Genomic DNA, 24,233 nt, shown 5'->3' with positions numbered 1-24,233 from the left:
TTATATATTTAAAACGTTATGTTTATTTCTATTTTTAATTTTTATATGAATTTAAGCTGTTATATCTGTTTTATTTTTTTGTAAGTTTTTGTCCTTTTCTATTTTTGGACACTGTCTTTTTTGTTTTTTAAATACTGTAACGATCCAGCCGGACCGTCAGTTTAGTGGGGAAGGAAAAGCAAGACTGCTATTTAGATGGCTTCATTGGAGAGCTGTCCGTGCCCCATACACCGCACGACCCCGGACAGTCTCAGAGAGGAAATAAACAGGCAGAGCACTAGAAATTCCTTTTCAGCACAGAGCCCGTTTAATCAAGCACACCATACAGCCCGAACAGCATGGAGGGTCACTTCAGCTTCCAGCCCTCTGACTCAAGGTTTCACCCTAAAGCTCCCCACTTTCCATGAGCCTTTGGGGCTGAAGGCAGCGCTAACCCCCGGGTCGCTACAATACTTTCAATTTTCTTTTAAAATGTTTTATACTTTTATTTATTTATTTTTAATTTATTGGCCCCTGTTAACTCCTCCATCCATCCATCCATCTTCCTCCGCTTATCCGGGACCGGGTCGCGGGGGCAGCAGACTGAGCAGAGATGCCCAGACTTCCCTCACCCCAGCCACTTCCTCCAGCTCCTCTGGGGGGACCCCGAGACGTTCCCTGGCCAGCCGAGAGACGTAGTCTCTCCAGCGTGTCCTGGGTCTTCCCCGGGCCTCCGCCCAGTGGGACATGCCCGGAACACCTCTCCAGGGAGGCGTCCAGGAGGCATCCGGACTAGATGCCCGAGCCACCTCAACTGGCTCCTTTCGATGTGGAGGAGAAGCGGTTCTACTCCGAGCTCTCCGCGGGTGACCGAGCTTCTCACCCTATCTCTAAGGGAGCGCCCAGCCACCCTGCGGAGGAAGCTCATTTCAGCCGCTTGTATTCGGGACCTCGTTCTTTCGGTCATGACCCATAGCTCATGACCATAGGTGAGTACTGGAGCGTAGATCGACCGGTAAATTGAGAGCTTTGCTTTTCGGCTCAGCTCTCTCTTCACCACGACGGACCGATAGAGCGACCGCATAACTACGGACGCCGCTCCGATCCGCCTGTCAATCTCACGCTCCGATCTTCCCTCACTCGTGAACAAGACCCCAAGGTATTTAAACTCCTCCACCTGGGGGCCTGGGGGGGCAGTGTGCTAGTCCTTAGGGGGGCCAGGGTATGAATGGTGGGGTTGGACCCCCTGCCCCCGCGTTCTGGCACCGGGACCCTTCCTTGCTGGCTGTCTCTCGGCGCCGCGAGGCTCTGGCCTCCAACTGCGACTGGCTTGGCGTTTCTGGCTGCCCGGCCGCTCTGGGAGGGGGGGCGCCTACCGCGGCCGGCTCGGGGGCCGGTCGCTCGGGGGAGCCTTCTCCCCCGGTTGTGCCCATCCGCCCGCTCCTCCCCGCTCTCACTCAAACAAATATTGCACACAGGCACATAGGGCCCCGGGATCTGGATGGGAGGGGTATGCTGGCGGGGCTCACTGGGGATGCCCCTCTCTGGGTTCTCGTTGGCACCCGCCCTCCTCCCCGCTTTTTACTTGCATATTAGACACTCTGATTCATCTAGGGCCTTGTGGAGAGGGTCTGGTGTAGGGGGGCACGGTGAAACATCCGTGCTCACCTTTCGCTGGCCCCCCCACAATTTTAACTTCCTCTGTAGACACACACACTGCATGCTAGCAGCACACACACAGCAAATACACCACACTCACAGAGGGACTCCAGAGTGGGGGGCTTTGCGGCTTGGCAGCGGTGGAGCCCCCCACACTGGTGACCTCCTATTTTACCTGCAGCACACACACAGCACTCCCACACCTCCATACATGGGTGGGGTCGGGGGGGGGCCGCCGGTCTTCACCCGCCTGGTCCTCTCAGGGCGGCCGGGCTTATGGGTGTCCTGTCGGCTGCGGGAAGGGTCGGGCATGCGGCGCTGGGGGTCGGCCGGCTGGGGGGGGGTTACTGCTTGGCGGCGGGGGTAGGGAGGGTAACCAGATGATTGTGAGTATGTGTGTGTGAGTGCATGGGTAGGACCGACCTGGGGGCTGGCTCGCTGGGACCCTCTGGGGCTTTCCCTCCCCATCACAGAGAGGGGAGGGCACTGAGAGGGTTGGGGAGGGGGGGTCAGATATTATGGCGGGGGGGGGGGGGGGGGGGGGTGGTAGTGCGTAGGGTTTTAGGGGGGTGGCTGTGGCTGTGGGTGCGTGGCGATCCCTGGGTTGCTAGGGTCGCGTGCCTGGGCTGGCTTGCGGGGACGGGGCGCCGGTCGGGTGGTGGCCGGCTCATGGGTTCCGGGGGCCCTGGCTTCGTCCCTGGCCTTTGTCTCGGTGTCCGGCGCCCGGTGGCCCCCATGGCTGCCGCCTGGTACGGCTAAGCGCTCCTGTCTTGTGGCCTGGGGGCCGGACACTGGGTTCGCTTGTGCCTCTGGGCATTGGGGGGGCCCCTGTAGGGGGGCCCTCTCTGTGCCTGGCTGGTGGGGTGGGCGGTCCCCTCCTCCTCCCCTCCCGGGCTGCCTGGGTCCGGATGCTGGGGGGGCTTCTGGCCTGGGGGGCTCTCCTCCCCTCTCCTGGTCTGGCTGGTCTGGCTGGGTAGGATCTGGCTCCCTTTATGAACACACGGTTCACGTCGGCAGCATGCATGTATCTCCACCCCCACGTGCACACTGCCACACTGCTCCCTGTCTGCTTCATCCCTCCTCCTTACCTACAGTGTATTGATGGACAGTTTTTTTTTTTTTTCGCTCATCTTAGTGTCAGATTTTCACCTTTGATGTAACATTCGTCTTTCCAGCAGATCTGGTATAATTGTTACAGCTTAAATTAATAACTTAGTCAAATCAGTGCTTGTATCCCCCACCTTTTCACCTTTCTTCCTTTTACTCTCTTCCACCCTCCCCTCACATTCTTCCCCTCTCCCTCCCCACACACACTAAATGTAACAAATAAATAAAAAATAATACGACAAAAAGGGGTTTATACAAATCTACACTCTAGTTTCTTGAAGCTATATAACCTCTTTTTGTGATAGTAAAACCTGTCCAACACAAAAAGCCTTCAGCTCTAATCTGTTTGCTCAGCTGTTGGACAGAACAAGTTAAAAAAGAAAAAAAAAAATATAAACTCCTCCACCTGGGGCAAGGACACTCCACCCACCGAGAGATGGCAAACTACCTTTCTCCGGTCAAGGACCATGGCCTCAGATTTAGCGGTGCTGACCCTCATCCCAGCCGCTTCACACTCGGCCGCAAACCGCCCCAATGCACGCTGGAGGTCCCGGTTCGATGAAGCCAACAGGACAACATCATCTGCAAAAAGCAGAGAGGAAATCCTGTGGTCCCCAAACCAGATCCCTTCCGGCCCCTGGCTGCGCCTAGAAATTCTGTCCATAAAAACTATGAACAGAACCGGTGATAAAGGGCAGCCCTGCCGGAGTCCAACGTGGACCGGGAACAGGTCTGACTTACTGCCGGCTATGCGGACCAAGCTCCTACTCCGGTCATACAGAGACCGGACAGCCCTCAGTAAGGCTCCCCGGACCCCATACTCCCAGAGCACCCCCCACAGGATGCCACGGGGGACGCGGTCGAACGCCTTCTCCAAATCCACAAAACACATATGGACTGGATGAGCGAACTCCCACAAACCCTCCAGCACCCTAGATAGGGTGTAGAGCTGGTCCTGTTAACTCCTGCGACCCAAAAATGAACAAAACAAACAAACAAAAAACACAAAAGTCAAATTAACTCTAAAAGCCGTGAAGAAAATTGTTCTTGGGTTCTCCCGGGTTAAAGCCTAAATCTGGAGAGAGGAAGTAGCAGGAAATATTTAATGACAAAAGGAAGGAAAATTAAGGACATAATAAAACAAAAGGAATTTATTTACTCTAAAAGCTCAGACTAATCTGATGTCCACTGCAGAGATAAATGTGTGAAAGTCGGTCTCTCTGGATCCTTACATCAACCAATCCTGAGGTCATGACAGCTGTGGAGGTCATCAGGTCAGACTGGACAGTGAAAGCTGTGGCTCCATGTCTGGATCTAAAGGGGTCAAAACATGCATAGATATTTTAAGACTTTTGGGTTGTACTTTAGAACATCTTTTTAATAGTGTGGGGTGTTATGGGCCTGATCTACCCCTCAGAGTAGCAAGTGCCCCTTGTGTTTCTGATTCTGGGCAGGGCGGAGCTTATGTTCTACTGGGCGGTCCTTACGGAACTAGAACTTTGCAGACTTTTTGGACTAATCTTTTGTTTGTAAAAGCTGAAAAAAAACTTGAAAATACATATTTTTATAAAATATTTCAAAAATTCGTTTGAAACCATTTTCCTTAAAACTAAATTAAAAAAATATTAAGATTGAAAAAAATACTTTATCCGATTAAGAATAAACTTTTTGTGCTTCTGAGGGAATACAAAGGAAAATAGGATGCTTCTGTTATGATACGAGTATAATTTATTGATAAAAGTAATAAATTCAAAAATGATTTGACTGAAAACTGGCAACAGAAAACCGTTTTTCTATCTTAGAAAATGTCACTTTGGGAATGTTTGAAATGTTTAAAAAGCAAATCAAATGTTTGAGGATTTTGAGCCGATTTTCTGCAAAACTAAAAACGATACAAATAGTTTTGAAAAAGGAGGACCGCAAACTTGGCAGCTCAGGTGATCCTGCTTCCTACTGCAGGAAAAGGAATGAATGCAAATCTTTAAATGAAGCCACAAGAAAATAAAGGGCAGCTCTGTTTATCTCGATTTTAATACAAAACCATTTCATACATCACCACCTCAGATTCCAGCTTTCACATTAGAACCCAAATCAGAGGAAAAGAGGGGAAGAAAATGACAAGTGTGACTGTGACTTCAGGTCCTGATGTTGATTTCTGAACTCTAGCATGCCGTCCGTCTGGAGGATGTGAATAAACGCTCAGTGCACGTAAAAACCCCGCGACCATCAGGGCTGCATGGAGACCCGACGAGGGAGGGGCTGTGGAGAAGCTCCACTGCCAGGAGACCGCTATTGCTTCGTCGGATTAATTTCAAAGAAAAACAAAGGAGCAAAGCCGCGTCAATGGAGCGCAACACAACCTTTACAGTTTTTATTATGTGCTACAAGATGCTCCGTAAGAACAGACAGAGTATATTCCAAAGTTGAACCTAGACCTGTGAGGGAAGCACTTTCTGATCAGAAACTGTCCGTTGTGACTGTGCCATGGCACCCCACCCTCCAGGGAAGAGGAGGGGGAGGAGAAGCCCCGGTCTCAGGCGGGGCGGCAGGAGTACAGCAGATACACAAACACCTGCGGCCGCATGGCGTCCTCGGAGAGACTCGTCCTGCTCAGCTTCCTACGGATCGGAGACCCCATCCACTTGGCTCGGCCTCCCCCAGTCCCCCCACCCCCCAACAAGAGCGACTGTGTCCCGCCTCGGTTTAAATTAGATTTTTCTGAAATAAAGTACACAGTGTGTGAGGGGTTTGTCGGAGCGGCACGGAGGCGGTGTCTGCAGCAGTCTGGGTGTCAAAATTCCTCCCGTTTGTTTCACAATGACCGTTTATTTTCATCTTCCGTTAAAAAAGTAAAACATTTGCTCTGTTATCTTCCCCCCCCAACCCCCCTTCTTTTCCCGCAAACACCCACACACACATTCAACACACACACACACGCGCACACACAGTCCTGAATTTCACCCTTTCGTGGGAGAGAGCCAAGCCACGCCCGGTCAGAAACTGAATAAGCTGAGCTCAAGGATGAAACACCCATATTCACTTCCTGTGTCTGGCTCTACGAAGATGACTGCCAGGCGTACCACAGGGCTTCGTGTTCGGCCCCAATTCCTTTTTTCTTTTGTTGGACGCAGTGCTGTCGTGATCACATCTCGTTGGCTAGCTCCTCCGTCTCGGTGGACACGTCTCCGTTTGCGATCTTGGTGCTCTCCTCGTATCCGGGGGGCATGAAAGCTAAAGTGTATGGGTAAAGCTTGTGGCACTCGGCGCGGTAAGACTCCGTCTGCTCCTTGCAGTCGCCCAGGACGCCGCTCCGAAGACACTCCAGGACCTCTGTACAGTTCTGTCCGGAGAAACACAAACGCTCAGAATATTGGACCATATCTGAAGCTTTGTTTAACCCTATGGAGCATTGTTGCCGGGTGATTTTCACCCGAGCAAAACGATTTACTTGAATTTCAAAATGTCGCGTGTCAAGGAGTCTGGGCCTTCACCGGGGAAGTCTCACATGTCCCAGGAATGGGTGGACCAAAGACCAAGTTTCTAGTATCATTTCTTTTTTCTTTTTACTTTGGATTTTTTGTTCTCAAATTCCTAATTTTTCTGTCATTTTTGAGCATATTTTTAGGAACTTCCTATGTTTTTCTTTTACACTTTGTTACACATACCGCAGTTGAAAATAAAAGAAAACAGTTCTAATTTAACGCGTTTTCATGTTTTGATCAAATTTTTATGACAAGTACTTTTTGTTGGGTATATTATATCTGGTCAAAATTAATCGGCAAAAGTGATGGTGTAACTTTTTACAGCAAAAGTCTGTTAATTTGGAGTTCTGATGCTGCGACTCCATTATTGTTAGAAACTAGGCTGGTATCACCAATAATTTCAAAAATGGATTCAATATGATCCAGTGGAGTCTGGATCGATTCCAATCAGGATTTTTTGATTCTTTCCATCCACTCCATTTGATTGGAGTCAGTCTTGAATTTACACAGTTTACACATTTAGGCCTATTTGTATAGAAATACAATAATCTATAAATGTTTTGAAGATATTCATATTAATATGATACAGTTCACATACTTTAAATATAATTAGTGAAATAATAAACCAATTAGATTGTTAAAACCACAGTGTTATATGGTTTTTCAAACAGAGAAGCTCCAACAAAAATGTGCAGATTGTCAAGAAACCTGCTTTTCAGTTTGGCCACTAGGTGGAGCTCGAGCTAACAACACACTGTATGCCAGAAGATTTAAGCAAAAAAATTAAACAAACAGTGCTTTATACCAAAAACATTTCCGTAAAAGATTTTGAAAAATGTATGCCTGTTAGTATATAAAGCTGTTTATTTAGTCAGCAATGTCTGTTTAGGTCGACCAAACGTTAGCATTAGCCGTCCTATGGGAAATTCCATTATTTGTTAGCATCAAGCTAGCGGACTTTGGCTTTCCTGCTGTTTTGCGTTAGGTCACCGCAGAGGAAAAGGTATAAAAGATTGATCTCTACTATTATGGATCGATTTTTGATTTATTAAGCTTGGATTCGATTCAGATTGATTAATCGATTGTATCAGCTCACTCCCATCATCTTGAGTTCTAGTAAAAGCATTCCCAGAGGGCTTTGATCATGATTATGCCGTTTAAGCCCAATGTGTAAAAAAATTAAGCATCATTTTCTAGCATTAGAAATTCACCTTGAGGTTAGGGTTCTTTGTCGGCGCAAGGCAAGCCTGCCCCCAAACCTAACATTACCGGTGCCACAAAGATGGCGAGCAATATTGGAGCTATTCAGCCATAAAGTTTTGAGACAGATGCCAGCTCAGACGAGAAAAGTGAAGACGTCCGTGGATCGAGTCGTCTACAAGTGGATGCGTTGGAATGGGAAGCTGTGGCCCACTCGGTGTATATTTCTTACACTCTTTTTTTGAATGGCATCTTATCGTCTGCTCCCGATTCACATCAATTTGAATAAAGAAATACTCAAATGTAATTTTGAGCTTAATTGTCTGAATATATGTCCTCCAACATGAGAAAATCCTCCCAAATCATGTTAAAAACACAAAAACAGTCTTTAAAATAAGACATACTTTGATGGTTCTGTTCTTCAGCTCCTCGTCCAGTGCAGTGACCATCTCTGCGGCCTTCGTTTCCGTTGACGAGTCCAGGTACACCATCATCTTAGCAGCTGCAGGAAGGAAAGATGTGCCCACGTGAGAAACCGTTTCTTTCAAAATGCCTTTTATTTTGAAAAACTGTGACTTGAGCGCAGTTAAACTCTAAAATCTGCAGCATGACAGCTGACGTCCTGCTGGTTTTCCACCGGACCCTGACCTTGTTTTTCCCGTTTGGCAAAACGTGTACGGTCCAGGAAATCGGCAGCAGGAAGTCGTGTCCAAAAAACATGCAACTGACTGAAGGATTTTGCTGTAAACTATACAGGTCCGAATGATAGGATTGTCATGTAGTTCCCACGTATTCAGGTGTTTACGCCCAGCAGTCCTAGAATGAAGGACCAGATTGTTTCCACGGTTTTCTTTCTTTCTTTCTTTCTTTCTTTCTTTCTTTCTTTCTTTCTTTCTTTCTTTCTCTTTCTGTGCCCTTTAGTAAAAATGTGACCCCCACCATAAACTCAAACTCACAAAAATGGACCTAAATCGCGGTTAAAATTAATTTTGCACCGACCTAAGTCTACAACCACAGCTAAAATTCTGTTGACCTTTGACCACAGAAAGAGGCCAGCATCTTAAAAATAACTAAATAAATTCACCTTTTGTAGCTTCTACAAATTTAAACTCCTAGGAATTTGGAACTACTGCCTCCAAACTCCTCAAGCATAGTTGGGAAGCTCCTTAGGAATAAATGTTGGAATCAGAAGTTTGTACATTTTGATTTTGGGGGGTGGGGGTTAGACTGTTACTATACAGGCTGATGAATCTGCAAACACACAAGGTGTATACTTGTATAAACCCCTTTTGTAGTTAAGCCTAAACTTTAGATGCATTTTATTTGCATCCATGTTCAGGTGTTTGATCGACGGCCCCCACAATGCTTCCTTTGAAACACTTTTCAACTGTGATTGTTGCCGTGTGGAAGCTCGCATAACGTGAAGTCATCTGCATATTATCTATGAGATTGACGTTGTTTGTTCTGGTACACATTTCTGAAGCTCACCAGCCAGTCGGTGCGGTATGGAGTTGGAGTGTTTGGCGAGGTAGGCCTGGTTGAAGCTCTTGGCGTTGCTGTCTCCAAAGAGCCGGGTGATCTCCTGCTTCAAGACTGTCCTCACCACCTCAGGCAGATCTTTGCTCTCAGACACTGAGGGGGTTTCAGGAGACAGAGACGGTATTAAAGATGTCGAGGTCAGGATAAGACTTTTAATCGAGCAGACAGACAGCCGTACCTCCTTTAAGGAAGCGTACTGAACACTGGTGAAGCCACGGATGGTCTGGGTTGATGGCCAATGCCCTCTTCAACGACTGGAGCATCAACAGGTATTTCTCTGAGCAGGAAAAACAGATCGACAACGTGAGGAGAAAGACGACTTAAAAACGAATATCCAGGAAACGGCATCACCAACCTTTCCTGAAGTAGATCTCAAAGGCCAGCAGATGAGTGTCGATTTTTTCTTTCACCAGCTGTTTTAGAGGCATTAGGAACTTGATGGCCTCCTCCAAGGGATTTTCTACCTACAAACACAAAATGCATCCAACTTCTCACACTTCAACTTGGACTGATTTGCTTCCTTCGTGGTTTTTTCAGGCTGACCTTGACTAGTTTGTCGGGAATGAGCTCCTCCTTCGGCCCTCCGATTTCCTCGTCATCGTCGTCCTTTTTCTTCTTCTGGTTTTTCAGCTGCTTCTCTTTTTCCGCGTTCTTCTTTTCTTCTTCCAGCTGAGCCTTCTTCTGCGCTCTTCGCTGTTTGTTCCTCAGCTTCTTCAGCTCTTTGTCAGAGAGGTTAGCTACAGAAAAAGAAAAAAGGCAGACAAGGTGTGAAAAGGGCCGCTCGCAAGCACAGAGACTGGATCGGTCGGCGGCTCTCACTGGTGTCGGCCTGCAGCTCTTTGCTGTCGTCGGTCTGCGGATTGTCGTGGAGGCTCAGGTAGATCTGAATGGCTGTGGTGGCAGCTTTGCAGTAGAAGGGATGCATGCGGAGAACGTCCTCCAGCTTCAGGAGGTCCACATACGAGCGAAGCGTCATCTTCCTCATGCAGTAGGTGTGGAAGTCAAACTGGTCGTCCGTGATCTCCACAAAATGCTGAGGGGTCAACAGGACACGTGACATTCCAGTCTGACAGATAAGACCAGAGTGAGAACTCCTGGTTAGAGAAACTCACCCTTTCTATCTCATGGCACTTCTTGAGGGCTTCTCCAAATTTGTTCATGGCTTTGTAGGCGAGCGCACATTCCGTCTGGAACCACATGCACTGCATCTCGTTCAGGTTCTCCACTGCTGACGTTCCCTCCTGAGGACGGCACCGAAAACAAGCCGGGTAAGAAGGCAGACCACATGTCTAAGAACCACTTCAAGGTGCAGCATCACTCCCACACTCCTGCTCTACAGTCACTGCAGGCAATGTGGCTGAACTTTGTTTGAAACTTCTAAAAAGTAGCACAACGTAAGGCAACTGCTTGGCGTCATCAGTCTCGTTCTAGTCACAGAGTTCGTTCACCCCAAACACTTGAAGGTACCAGGAGCAGCACCACTCAATGCTGCACTAATAATAGCATCTGTTTTGCTGCGTCTCAACTGCTTCAATTTCCATAAATAGGATCAAGCAGACAGGAAGGCTGCCGAGAGGGCTCGCGGAATTTTCTAAATAAAATGCACGTTACCTTCCGACAAACTCAATTTCACAAAGTCTAGCTAGAAACAGAAAGTTGAATTTTACCTCAGATTTGCAACAAGATTTAAGAGAATCCAGTTCTGGTATTTATTGCCTTGTATTTGATAAATAGCTTCTCCTTCGTCTTTCTGCTGCTCCATGTAGGGATCCTCCGCCTCCATCTAACCCTAAACTCTGCGTCTTCCTGGCTCACACAAAACATGTCCTCCTTTTCATTTTTCTGTATTAGTGACAAATAGCTAAACCCGTGAAGACCCACTACGTTTTTGCTGTTTCTGACGTGTTTTTATGGCATTCTGCAGATGACGGAGGACGTGTATGAATGAAAATTAAGCTCTGCGCCAACGGCCCCACCCACAACTTGGAGGCGAATTTCTAATGAACTACTGAAACTAGGTCCTTAAAAGAAAGTGACACTTAAAAATGGCATCATCGTGATTAAAAAGACGACGGGGAAAAAAGTTAGAATAGCTCCAAAGATGATCTGAGTGAGGCTTTAAAAAGCAACTACCATTTAAAAACAACTTTTTGCAGGATTTTAAAGTCCCCCTGCCTGAAAAGTGTTTGTTCTTACAATCCTTAACTTCATCTCCTTCTGCTTTCCTAGCGTTCCTCACCCGAGTAAACTTGGAGCACATCTCCTCCGCCTCTTTGATCATGCCAGCCTTCAGCATGTACTTGGCACACTTGGAGTTGATGAATCTGTCTGCGGTGTCCAGAGCCTGGGCCTCGTCCATCCACTGCGCCGCCTCTTTGATGTTCCCGGCGTGCTGCGTGAGAGAGACGCCGTCAACACCGGCGGGCGCTGTGGCAGCAGCGGTGCTCCTCAGCTGCGTGACTCCAAAGTTACCTTATAAATCTTGGCTTTCACCAAGAAGAGTTCGATGAGCGTAGGCGTGCTCTCGATGGCAGCGTTGATGTATTCTAGAGCCAGCGTCTGCTGGCCGATCATGTCGTAGTGCTGGGCCAGGAAGTACTGCACCCACAGTAATGTGGTGGGGGGCTCCTCCTTCCCGTCGTCTGCATCAAAGAAGGAAGATTCGTTCTTTAGAATTCAGTAAAAACATCCAGAAATTCAGAATTAGGTTGGTTTTTTATTAACACTTCTCACCATTTGGGCTGAACATTCGACAACTTTTCAAACAAGTTTCATAGCCGACGACCAGCTCTTCTATTATCGCCACCTGCAAAGAGAAGCAGCACCGCGTTTCAGCACCGATTTTCCCCGTCGGGCACAGAGGCTTTTGAACGCATCCCTGAGAAAAGAGCAGTCACCTTGTCTGGGTTGCTGTACAGGGATTTCAGTGTGGTGAAGACGGGCGGGCAACCTTTGCTGAAGTTCAGCCTCAGATACCGGTCCAAACATTCTCTAAACTGCTCCCCTGCACAAAACGTCGCAAAAGGATTGAATTAAAAATGAAAACCAACAATTTACAGGAGGCCTAATGTGAATTTACCAGTGAGAAAGCCGAGGGGCAGCCTTCGAGGAACGAGTCCTTTGGGAAACTTCTCCCACACTTCTTCATAGATCTTGTGTCTTTCCTCCACACTGCCTGGAAAAGCAACAAAAACATCAGCTGAGCAGGTTTTCCTTCCCACAGGTCAAATGGTGTTTAAGGTAGTCCTACTTGGCTTGAGAGCGTTCTCCAGGCCGTGGTAGTAGGACCAGTTCTCTGGGTTCCTCTCCTGCAGGCGATGGTAAACCTGCGTCGCCTCTTCTAGACGTTCCAGCTTCAACAGTAACTCTCCTACAGAAACGCACATTTTTTTCACGCAAATAATTAAATAGAAAAAAGCAGCTGTATTATTATTTATATGATGGACAGGAAAAGTGCAATTTTCTTCCAGTATCCACAGAAAAAATACATAAAATGAATGACTCCCTCAGGTGTAAAACTACAAATGGCATTTTGGCTTTAGTGCATCAAATGATTAAAAATGTATGGTATGGGATCAAGTGGAGACTCACCGCGCGTCTCTTCCACTGCTAATTTATCACAGATCTGCTTCTCGTAGCTGGACAGATGCTCCAGAGCCTCTTTGTACAGACCCGCTTCTCTCAGCACCTGGTTCTGGTAGAGCAGCAGCTCACTGTACTCGTAGTCCACTTTGTCTGGAGACATCTGACCGGGACACAGAGATGAGGTCAGCGTGAACTTTTAAGACCCACTCTGATGAAAGTGGTGGTTTGGGTTTGTTTTTTTCTTTGAAGCCTTTTTCTAATGATGAAGGGCATGCAGAAAGAAAATTAAGCTCTAAATTGCATGTCTTAGTATTTCTTTATTTGTTATGAATCGGGAGCAGACAAATAAATTGTTTGCCATTTTTACTGCATTGATAATGCTAGGTTGGGGGTGTGAGGTGCTGTAAGCTAGCAGGAGAAAGGTGAATTTCTAATGAACTACTTAGGCTCTACAGAAACTATGACATCATTTTGCCCATAAATGTCATAATCACAGTAAACAGACGCTGGGAAGGCTTTCAAAATAGATCAAAAGATGATCGGAGGGAGACTTTAACTCCATACAAGCCCTGAGGTCTGGGTTTGATCCTCTCAGGAGACTCTCGATTTCTGTGCGAGTGTTGGTCTCGTTGCGGTTTTACACCAGCGGCTCAAAGGCAGGAAGCGGGCAGCCGGTCTTATCAGGAGGCAAACAGAGCTGCTATACGCTATGCTGTGATCGAGGCTCAGGTTCAGGCTTTGTCGCCTGGTGGGCGCGACACAAAGCAGCAACAGAAGCTTTAAGCGGCGGCTCAGATTAATCCAGCACAACAGATGTCAATAATCTGAGTGACGCCACGTCTAACCTGCTGTGTTTTCCTGAACTCCTCAATGATCTTTGCTGCCATTTCGTAATCTTCCAGGAGGTGGTAGGCGATGGCGTAGCCGATCCAGGAGGCCCGCTGGGCTGGACGCAGCTGGAGGAGCTGGTACCGGGTTTCCTATAGGATAAACACACATTAAAATCTGTAAAAGTCAGAAATGTCTACCTTACTCCTAAAGGGAACAGCCAAAAGGCAAAGAGGAAGAAAACATAAGATCTGACATGTGGTTGGAGCAATAAATGTGGATGAAGTGAGATGGAGGTGTGGAGAAGTGTATTTTGGCTCCGACATTGGGGAGGAAATGGGTTGGATGGAGCCAAAATAAACACGTCAATGTCCAATCTAATAATCTCACACCTCCCGCTAATGTTAATCCCAGGAGAGCTGCTCAAAAATGGTAAAAATGGACTGAGTGGAACCTCATATTTGCCAGCTGATCTCCACATGGTGGCCCAGGAGAAACGGTTTCAGAAATACAAGTTTGTTTCACACATCCTGTCGCCAAATCTTTACCACATCCTTGAAGTTTGATCACGCAGAAACCACCCACAGACCACATGACCCTCAGTCGCTCCTCACCCTGTAGCCCTCCAGGTCTCTCATCTGGATCTGCAGCAGGGACAGGTCTCTGAGGATCTGCAGGTTGTCCTTGTCCCACTTCAGAGCATTGCGATAACACTTGATGGCCTCTTCGTATTTCTTGTCCGAGCGCTGCAGCAGACCGTACACGTGCCAGCCTGGGTCACGGTTAAGGAGCATGCAGTCCACAGGTTCAATCATACCTACTAAGGGGACTCAAAAACTGTCGCAGAAAAAAGGGACACGAGAGTTGAATCCAAGAAAAACACAGCGTTGACTTCAGGGCAGGGCTTTGGCTAAGGAGACACTAGTATTCAGCAAATGTGCACAGATTTCCTGCAGCCTCCATCAGAGAGCAACACAGGGAGGAGGTGCTGATGGTGCTTCACAGTGAGAAGAGCTCTTATGCATTATGTGTGGCCTCTTGAGGTCTTGTTGCTTTTTTCTTTTGGGCTAAATCGTCCTGCTCAACAACATCAGAACACGATTCCCGCTGCGAAACACGAAAGGATACAGACGTGGCTCCGGAGGTCGTTACGCAGACCTCTTCTCACCAACTCGTACGCCTCTTCTTTCTTTCCAAGACAATTCAGGGTCAAGCCCTTCATTGCCAGCGTCTCTGCAGCAAAAAAAAAAAAAAAAAAAGATACGACATTGAAGGATGAGCACAAAAAGGGGGGATATTTCTCCATCCCTCCACACATTAGTTGCCTACCTCCATGCTCAGCAAACTTGGGGTTGGAGAGGATTTGTTTGCAGAACTTCAGCCCATTTCTGTACTGTTTGTGCTCGTAACATCGCTGTCGAAAGAAGCAAAGTTTGGGGACAGTTAGCAATAAATAAAATCCTGCGGGAAAAGGTTGAAATGTGACGGTCGCTGCTTAGAAAGGTTATACTTCAATTCGTTGATAAGAATTTTATTAATCCAATAATTTTAAATTCATAAAAAAAAAAAGAGTTTTCACACCAAAAAAGTAATCAATATTGATATCCTTCACATTCATTTACCTATAATCGCTAAAGGTGTCGTTTCCTCTTTTTGTCAGGAATGACTTTAAATTTTACAGAATGAGTCAAACAAATGAGGGATGTTTGCATTTCACAAGGCCAAAAAGAGGATGTTACTTGACTAAAACATTCATTTTAAAGTGATGACAATCTCTTATATTTTTGCTTACAAAAAAATCTGGATTAAAGGTTGAATAAAAAATGATCTCCTAATATAAAATAAGTAGAAAAAAAGGTCTCTGTGGCTTTAAAAAAAGCCTATAAATAACATGTTGATAAAATCCTGACATGCCGCACAAGGGTAATCTGTGTCTGGAGCATCCAGAGAGCTGCACAGTCTGGCAGCCAGCTGGCTGTCTGCTTGATTTGGCATTGTCTTCAGTGTTAATAGAGGGGCTCTGCCGCTGAAATACAAATGAAAGGATGCGGATTATCTGACCCAGATTCCAGCAGTCACAGGGCCGGAGGAACTAACTCACCTGCTCAGCCCCTCATCCATCCAGAGGCTGGGCAGCTGCCAGTTTGCATAAATGCATTTAGATTATATAAATAAAGCTAACATACAGTAAAAAGCATGCTTTTTCTGAGTGAATGAGTGAAACATTCACTATAAAATGCACGTGTCTCCAGCTTCTATGTTAGAAACAGAACAGGACCGTGCAGAAGGCTCACCTATTAAAAAGGTTCCACTTCAAGTCTCAAATAAACTTTAATTAACCATCAGCTCCTGTATTAGTTCAGATGATCCTCACAAAATAAAAAAGGTGCAGGTTGAAAACCCCGGTGCAAACTGCCGGAAGCCACAGGGGGACTCATGGAGAGGGGGATCGGCAGAGCAGAAGCACGGCAGGCCTGAAGCAGCAACAGATTTGCTGACACCCTCACGCGGCTCTTTTCCGCGTGCTCTTTTTTTTCCCCCCTCCCAAACTTTTATCCCCGTTTATGCGCGTTTTAGGCAAATAAAAACTCCACTCAAGTCATTTCACCGACGCCACGCGGTAGAAACACACCCGGACTGACATTCATTCACCTGAAGTCCGCTAAAACAAGATGACCAGGTTGGATGGCGTTAGCCGATTAAGTGACGCAAACTGACAAGAAAGCGTTAGCTTGACAATCTTCCAGCACAAAAAGTACCCGGGTGGACACGCTCAGCAATCGCTCAAAAATAAGCTAAAATGACGGTAAAAGCTTCGTCAAGCTAACTTGTAGAATCGGGAAAAGCGAAGGCTAACTCTACCAGCGCGCACGACTGTTATTTAGCTAACGAGTTAGCTTCCAAGGCGGTTCGCGACACCTTGCTGTTTGTGGTGCGTGTCAAGCCAAGGCAAGCGTGGGGGGCTGTCAAACGTTTCTCGGCTATTCTAGTCCTTATGGTGCAGCAGGTTTTTAATTTAAGCTAAAATGTGTTTTAATTGCACCAACAACACTTTCCGAAAACCATCAACAGGGTCACGATCAACCATTTTGGCGTTGCGGTGACAGCGCACATCAAGGCCTTTGGTGGCTAACCCATTCAATGATGCCATGTTGCTAACAGAGCGATGCTAACCAACCACCGGAGAGCTCCGCGGACTGCCCCCGTTGGTGGACCTTTCCACTCGGCTGCTGTTGTTCGGCGCCTCCCTGAACATGCACTCACCAGAATCCTCTTAAAGAGAGCGTTCTCCTTGGGCGGTAAAGTAACCGAGGGCATCGTTGCAGTCGGGATCGGCTTCCCCTTCGACCTCAGCACATGTAGCTAAAGTTAGCTCGAGCAGTCCAGACGAATTGAGCGACGGTGGCCCCGGCTCACCCGCCCCGCTCGATTGCTCTGTTTTCTCTCCTCTTCCACTTCCGCCTCACGTTTGAGAGAAGTCCCTTTCAAAATAAAATAACAACAATGAAAAAGATTAAACTACTTTTAATTTGAACACTTAAAAACCTTTTTAAAATAAATTTTGTTGTGATTATAACGGTACGTTATCGTTAACCGTTAAGTTATGTACGAAACCTTGATAACCACGACATACATACTTTTATACTGCATCATTTTACTCCTGTACAACTAATTTTAAACTCCCAAGGTCAGTGCATCATTGACTAAAAAACAAAACAAAAAAAAAACACCCACACTAAAAATTACCGCTTGTTATTTTGAAGCTAAAAAAGCAATGCATTACAGTAGTCGGTCAGTAAAAAACACAAACCTAAATAATAAGCAAATAATAAAAATCACAAATCATTTGTCATTAAAACAAGAAATTAAAACTCGACTAATTTAAAACAGCTACGATGTGCATCTGTCATTAAAATCAAGACTTTACTATTTTGAAAAAGTGCTAAAATTGTTAAGATAACAACAATAATAATAATAATAATAATAAAAGGCTAGTATACATTAAAAAAAGAAAATACCAAGACCACAATGTGTCTTCCTGACCTGATATTTGTGGATATATTTGAGTCGGTACTCCTTCAGTTTAAAAAAAAATATTTTATTCATATACTGTTTCATATTCTCCTAATTAAGGCTACATAAGTCATTAACATGTTACTATACTTTAGTGCAATAGTACTATATGTATTTAAGACTCCTTTGAGGAACACCCCGTTATTAACCAAAAAAGACCCACTTCGTAAAAAAGTTTGTTTTTGGTGTTTTTAACCTGTTCAGTTTTCTGTTGATCAAGGACAAAAAAAAAATGAAGTTCAAATTTTTCATTCATGAGTATTTCTTTATTCAAATCATTGTGAATCAGGGGCAGATGAAAACATCTTAAAAAAAGCCTATTAGTGACTTAAAAAATCTGCTGGGAGGGCCACAAGCTCCCCTCTCCACTCCATTTTCATGCACCCACTTGTAGACTAGAAAAAGCGAACGTACGAGTGTGAAGGGGTGAAAATGCTTTCAAATATAAGACATCTTTTGTAGTACTTCAATTTGGCTGGAGTAAAACAGTCTGGGGTGGCTTATAGGTCCCAAACTCCAAATGGGAACAAGGTTATTGATTTAGTTTCAGGGTTATTTAAGGGAATTAAAACCTAAGCTGTTCCCAAAGCGAGAAAGCAGCTTCTGTGGTAAGAACAGCTGCAGACTGATTACAAAACACCATGCTTTCAGCAATCAAATGCTATTTTCTTTAGAGAAATCTCGTTAATAAATAAAAAAAATTGATGATTTTGGTAAGGCTTTGCCCAGAAGACAACCTCTGATCCAAAACCAGAGTCAATTAATAAACAATAAATCATTGCCTGAATTTAAAAACAAAGCAAAGCAAGACAAGACAGAACTTTGTAGCAAAAAGACCCATCCCTGGTAAATTAAAGTCCCATTCCGATCATCTTTTCAGTTATTTTCAAAAGTGTTTCCAGTGGTCCTTTCAGTGTGATTATGCTGTTTTTAGGCAAAGTCAACAAAACCTGTCTCATTTTCTAGGACTTAGTTTCTGCAGAGTGGCAGGACGTCATTAGAAATTCTCTTCTGAGTGACTGAGGACTGTTTCTGTGAAGCAACCCCACCTCCCTTCCCATCATCCAGAACTGAGAGCTGAGAGTTTTCTTCAATGATTTGTGATCTTCATTGGTGTCCATGGATTACATTAAATCTTCTCCACCTTTATCCACCTTTGTCATGGTAGGGAGAACACGTCTATGTTCAACTCGACCCCATAAGATAGCACAAGAGTTAAAGCCCTCAAGTCTAAGTTTCTCATTTGTGTAATTAAACTGTTTTTTTTGTTATGTATCTTTTTTGTGATTTTGACTTTTTTTTACCTTGAGTCTGTAATAAAACAAACATTCTATTCTATTCTATTCTATTCTATTCTATTCTATTCTATTCTATTCTATTCTATTCTATTCTATTCTATTCCAGCACCTGGATAGCTCAGTGTTGGACTGGTACATGAGAAACCAGGGTTAGTTTCCTAAGGGTCATGATGACTTTTATCCAGTGTGGGTCTTTAGGCAAGATCCTTCATGCTACTGCCTGACAAGAGGGCCAAGTCTGGGTCTCCCTGTGCCTGTGCCCAGCCCGGATAAAATACAGGGTTGTGTCAGGAAGGTTCTCTGACGTAAAAAATCTCTGCCAAACCAACTGTAATACTCAGTGGAAGCTGATTTGCTGTGGTGAAACCTGAAAGGATGTCTTCTTTCTCTTTCGGCTTTTCCCATCAGGGGTCGCCACAGCGAATCATCCTTTTCCACCTCACTCTATCATGAACATCTTCTACCCTAACGTTAGCCAACTTCATGTCCTCTGTTAAGACATCCATGTATCTCCTCTTTGGCCGTCCTCTTGCCCTCCTGCCAGGCAGCTTCATCTCCAACATCCTTCTACCAATATATCCACTATCCCTCCTCTGAACATGTCCAAACCATCTCAGTCTGGCTTCTCTGACTTTGTCGCTAACACAGGCAACGTGAGCCGTCCCTCTGATGTACTCGTTCCTTATCCTGTCTAACCTGGTCACTCCTAAGGAGAACCTCAACATCTTCATCTCCGCTACCTCCATCTCAGCCTCTTGTCTCTGTCTCACTGCTACCGTCTCTAACCCATAGAGCAGAGCTGGTCTCACCACTGTCTTGTACACCTTTCCTTTGAGTCTTGCTGACACTCTTCTGTCACACAACACTCCTGACACTTTCCTCTAACCGCTCCAACCTGCCTGCACTCGCCTCTTCACCTCTTTTCCACAATCCCCATCACACTGAACTGTTGACCCCAAGTACTTAAACTCCTGCACCTTCTTCACCACAGCCCCCTGTAACCTAACGCTTCTACCTTGATCCCTCTCGTTCAGACACATGTATTCTGTCTTACTACGACTGACCTTCATGCCTCTTCTTTCCAGAGCAAACCTCCACCTCTCTAGCTGTTCCTCCACCTGCTCTCTACTCTCACTGCAAATTACAATGTCATCCGCAAACATCATTGTCCAGGGAGATTCCTGTCTTACCTCGTCTGTCAGCCTGTCCATCAGCATAGCAAACAAAAAAGGACTCAAAGCTGATCCTTGGTGTAGTCCCACCTCCACCTTGAACTCCTCTGTCTGACCTACAGCACATCTCACCACCGTCATACTTCTCTCATACATGTCCTGAACTACTCTGACATACTTCTCTGCCACTCCAGACGACCTCATACAGTACCACAGCTCCTCCCTCGGCACCCTGTCATACGCCTTCTCTAAATCTACGAACACACAATGCAGCTCCTTCTGACCTGAAAGGATGTACTGTACCTATTCTATTCATTAATTTTCTATTCTGTTTTTCCCTTTCAGAGTCACGGGGCTGCTGGCGCCTATCCCGGTCACTTGTGGGCGAAGGCAGGGGATGCCCTGGATAGGTCGCCAGTCTGTCACAGGGTAGAATGTCCAGAATCATACCCATGCTCTCACCTCTGGACAATTTAGAGTTGCCAATTAACCTATGAAGCATGTTTTTGGACGGTGGGAGGAAGCTGGAGATCCTGGACAGAACCCACGGATACATGAAGAGAAAATGCAAACTCAACACAGAAAGGTCCCCCGGCTGGGACTTGAACTGGGGGCTATCTTGTGTGAGGCAAGGGTGCTAACCACTGCGCCACTGTGCAGCCCTGGAGTATGTGGTCCACAGCTTTTTCTGACATAACTATTCATATCTCCCATTTTGCTCTTAAGTATCATTAAGTATTCTATTCTATTCTATTCTATTGAGAAATTGAAAACAATGAAACTGAACGCCCGTGGTAGAAACCAACAGAAAGCAGCTGTTTTGATGTAAAACTCAAACCAGGTATTATCTCATGAATTTTACCATTTATTAGGCAATCATGTGAACTAAAAATAACTTAAAGGAGAAAGGAAACTGCTGCTTCAAAGTAAAGATCAATATACGGAAATTTCTAAACACCTGATTCATCAGAAATCATAAAAACAGGATTTGTTTTAGACAACAGGAGCCTTCCACTTTCTTTCTAATATTTATTTATTAAAGTTGAGGTAATATTAAAAACTAATTACTCAGATATTTATAGTATTTTCCTTTACTTTTGTTCTTTGTTCACTTTCAAATGAGAGACAAATAGCTGCCGTTTGTATTTTCCGCAGCTAGAGGGCAACAAACGGCAAAAAAGAGGCAAAAGCTTATCACTGTTCACACACAGACAATTTGTTGATTATTTGCCAACAAGCAAACCACTACTTCGCCTTTTTTTTAATATTGAGAGAGCAGCAGTACTCCAGGCATGTAATTAATTACATGTGTGTTTACACTGCATCCATATATATGAGCATTTTGAAGAGCTGTGCTGGCACACAGGGCTGTGATCCCTCTGCGCTGCTTTGCATTTAAATAACTCAGCAAAACAGATGATAAAGTCATCCAGAGGTAATTAAATATCTGCGTGGAGCAGCTCGGGCCTTGCTCTGCTGCTATCTAGTGGCCTCCTACCTTTTCACCACCACAATGACTCCTGCGCAACATTCATCAAACTGACACGCATTTTTCTCACTTTCACTCCCCGTCCATGAGGCGTTCCTCTTCATGTTTTTTGCAGCTTCAATTCCTCACCGTATAACTCTCCGAGAGGTGGAGAGTGAATGATTCTTTTAACTCATCTGAGGTTGTTTTGTTGGCCTGACTGGAGCCCATGATGGTGGCTGGGGGTCTGTGTGTTCAGGCAGGCGGTGTGTGTCTGTAAGCCTGCAGCTTCAGGGGGAAACAGGCTGTTATTAAGTCGTGGGCTGAGCTGCCAGTGATTTGTTGAGGACAGAGGAAGACATCTGTGTGCCTTCATGAAGCCTTTTATCAGCCGCCTCTGCTGCTGATAAGGACGTTTCTGCAGGTTCATCAACCTCCTCCATCTCTCTGTTGCTTTAAACTGGTTTTTGGGTCGCTGGGTTTCTCACTTTTGGACTTTATGCCAACAATCTTGCAGCATCTCAAACAGGAAGTAGAAGACCCACTCCGATAAAAAAAAGGTGTTTTTGGCATTTTTAACGTGTTCTTGAAACATGTTTTTGATGATGGAGGGCATATGTAAAGGGTGGCTATGGTGGAGTGGCAGGGCAGTCAACCCATGATCATAATACTGCAGGTTCAATTCCCGCCTTGCCATGAGTTAAAGTGTCATTGTGCAAGACACTGAACCCCACTTTACGTCTGGTGGAAGGCTGGCACCAGCAGAGCCGCCACTAGTGTGTGAATGTGTGTGTGCATGGGTGAATGGGACTGTGACTGCAAAGCGCCTTGGGCCTTCAATTAAGGTTGAAAAGCGCTATGTAAGTATACACCATGTAAACTAAGATTAATATTTTAGAGTATTTCTTTATTCAAATTGTTGTCAGTCAGGAGTAGCCTATAAAGTGTGACGCACAAGTTACAACAGCAAGTCACAAGCTTCCTGCTGTGCTCCATTCTGATTCATCCTTTTTTTTTTTTTTTAACTTGTCCTGTCCAACAACTGGGCAGTCAGATGAGAGCTGAGGGCCTCTTGTGTTGGACATATTTTACTTTAACAAGAGGGGTTATTAATCTTCAGACAAACCAAAGGTATGCCTGAATAAACCCCTTTTGTAATTGAGGCCAAACTTTATTAATTTCAATCATGTTTGAAAATCTTTGGTGTTGGACCGGACGGAAAAGGAAAGAGGGTAAGAAGAGAGAGGGACGCTAGAGAGAGGGGGGGTAGGGGGTGATAATAGGAGGGGAAGGGGGGTAAGACCATGAAGCAGCATAAAGCAACAAGTTTACTGGTTGTTAATCATTATGGTAAGGTTCAAATGTAGTACAAAAAGGGCGGAGCCTGTCCACACACACACTCAAATGTTATAAACACACCTGTTAGTTGCAAAAATGTCCACCTGTCGACATGTACACAAAACAGATAGTGTTCACGAACGCATACCTATGCCTTAAAACCAACTAGTGTGAAACATTTCAGTCATTCAGTCATGCAAACTGTTAGTACAAAGGTGAGCTAACACCTGTGCCCAGGTGAGTGTTTATGTTCTTCTAAAATGGATGGTGGAACGTGAAAAGAAGGAGGGAGAGTGCCCAGCCAGCTGATTCATCCTCTTGCAGAATGTCTTTGTTTTCCCCGTCTGAGCTGGCCTCTGTCTCTAAACTGTACAGCTGGATAGCTACAATATTAGTCACCATTGTTTCTGCACCGGTAATGTTAGGTTGGGGGTATGAGGGGCTGTAAGCTAGCGGGAAAGAATGCAAACAGATTGGTGGTGGGAAGTTCTGTCCACAACTAAAAGGTGAATTTGTAATCCACTTCTGCTGCTCTACAACTAATACAACACAGTTTTTTTTTCTTTAAATTTTTGGCTGAAAAGGAAAATGAAAACCCACTCCAATCATTGGGATCTATTGTAAAAGCTTTCCCAGTGGTCTTTTAATGATGATTGTGCTGTTTTTTCCCAAAATTTTAACAAAACAGTTGTTTTATAGGACATAGTTTCTGCAGAGCGGCAGGATTTCATTAGAAACGTACCTCCGGTGTTGTTGGCGGGACTGTTGCGTGGAGTAAGCTGTCACTCACTTTCCATCACTTGTTAGCATTCTCTCCCGCTAGTTTACAACCCCAACCTAACATTACCGGTGCAATATTGAAGCTATCCAGCCACACAGTTTTGATCTCGATGCTCAGATGAGGGAAAACAAAGACAAACATGGATCCAGTCGTAGATGCAGATCAGAATGGAGCGGTGTTTCCCACCGATTGTAGTTTAGACGACACAGCTACAAACCTTTTCCAACAGCTTTTTTCCCCCCCATTTGCTCATCTTTCACAACAATTTGAATAAAGAAATGCTCAGAAATGCAATTTTAAGCTTAGTTTCTTTATGGATGTCCTCCATCATGAGAAAAATACTACAAGAACATGTTAAAAACACCAAAAACACAATTTTTCATCGAAATGGGTCTTTAATTCCAATGGCAAGTTCACGGACAAATCCTTAATATACTTGTTTTTTTTTCTTTTACTAAAATTAGTAATTTAGATAAAAATGTTAATTTAGATTTGGCAACTATAGAGATTAAAAGATAATAATAATCAACTAGGTTTTCTTCCAGAGCATGCATGAGCTGGTGGGTGACAGCGGAGGTAGAACCTCTGCAGAACCAGAACCTGGCAGCTCCAGCTAAATGCAAGGAAGCAAAACTAAGGAAGGAGCTCGTGCTGAGAGAGAGAAAAACGTTCTAATGTGCAGTTGGTTTTCAATGAAACATGGGAACTGAAACAAACAGCAAA

At 45.2% G+C, this 24,233-nt stretch overlaps 1 protein-coding gene across 1 annotated transcript; it reads right to left on the bottom strand.

Moving 5' to 3' along the window:
- Window positions 1-4,758: 4,758 nt before the first annotated feature.
- On the bottom strand, window positions 4,759-16,808 carry naa15 (N(alpha)-acetyltransferase 15, NatA auxiliary subunit). Its single transcript, XM_004065556.4, has 20 exons — window positions 16,644-16,808; window positions 14,709-14,793; window positions 14,508-14,612; window positions 13,994-14,151; window positions 13,397-13,531; window positions 12,558-12,711; window positions 12,217-12,336; window positions 12,046-12,141; window positions 11,864-11,970; window positions 11,700-11,772; window positions 11,439-11,608; window positions 11,206-11,358; window positions 10,079-10,207; window positions 9,786-9,999; window positions 9,510-9,703; window positions 9,322-9,430; window positions 9,145-9,243; window positions 8,916-9,059; window positions 7,832-7,929; window positions 4,759-6,085 (listed from the first exon to the last, which is right to left on the bottom strand). Exons 1-20 carry the CDS (start codon window positions 16,695-16,697, stop codon window positions 5,888-5,890), a joined length of 2,595 nt encoding a protein of 864 aa, XP_004065604.1. The 5' UTR covers window positions 16,698-16,808; the 3' UTR covers window positions 4,759-5,887.
- Between the last annotated feature and the right edge of the window lie 7,425 nt (window positions 16,809-24,233).

This window comes from Oryzias latipes, chromosome 1, assembly GCF_002234675.1.
Source record: "Oryzias latipes chromosome 1, ASM223467v1".
Lineage (NCBI taxonomy): Eukaryota > Metazoa > Chordata > Actinopteri > Beloniformes > Adrianichthyidae > Oryzias > Oryzias latipes.
The sequence above is the reverse complement of the archived record's forward strand: the minus strand, read 5'-3'. Positions and strand labels throughout refer to the sequence as shown.

Coding starts and splice junctions, on each gene's coding strand:
- naa15 (XM_004065556.4), bottom strand. CDS start 16,697: ATGCCCTCGGTTACTTTACCGCCCAAGGAGAACGCTCTCTTTAAGAGG. Junction 12,337..12,557: donor AGCAGTGGAAGAGACGCGCG/GTGAGTCTCCAC, acceptor GCGTTTCTGTAG/GAGAGTTACTGTTGAAGCTG. Junction 12,142..12,216: donor GGAGAACGCTCTCAAGCCAA/GTAGGACTACCT, acceptor TTGCTTTTCCAG/GCAGTGTGGAGGAAAGACAC.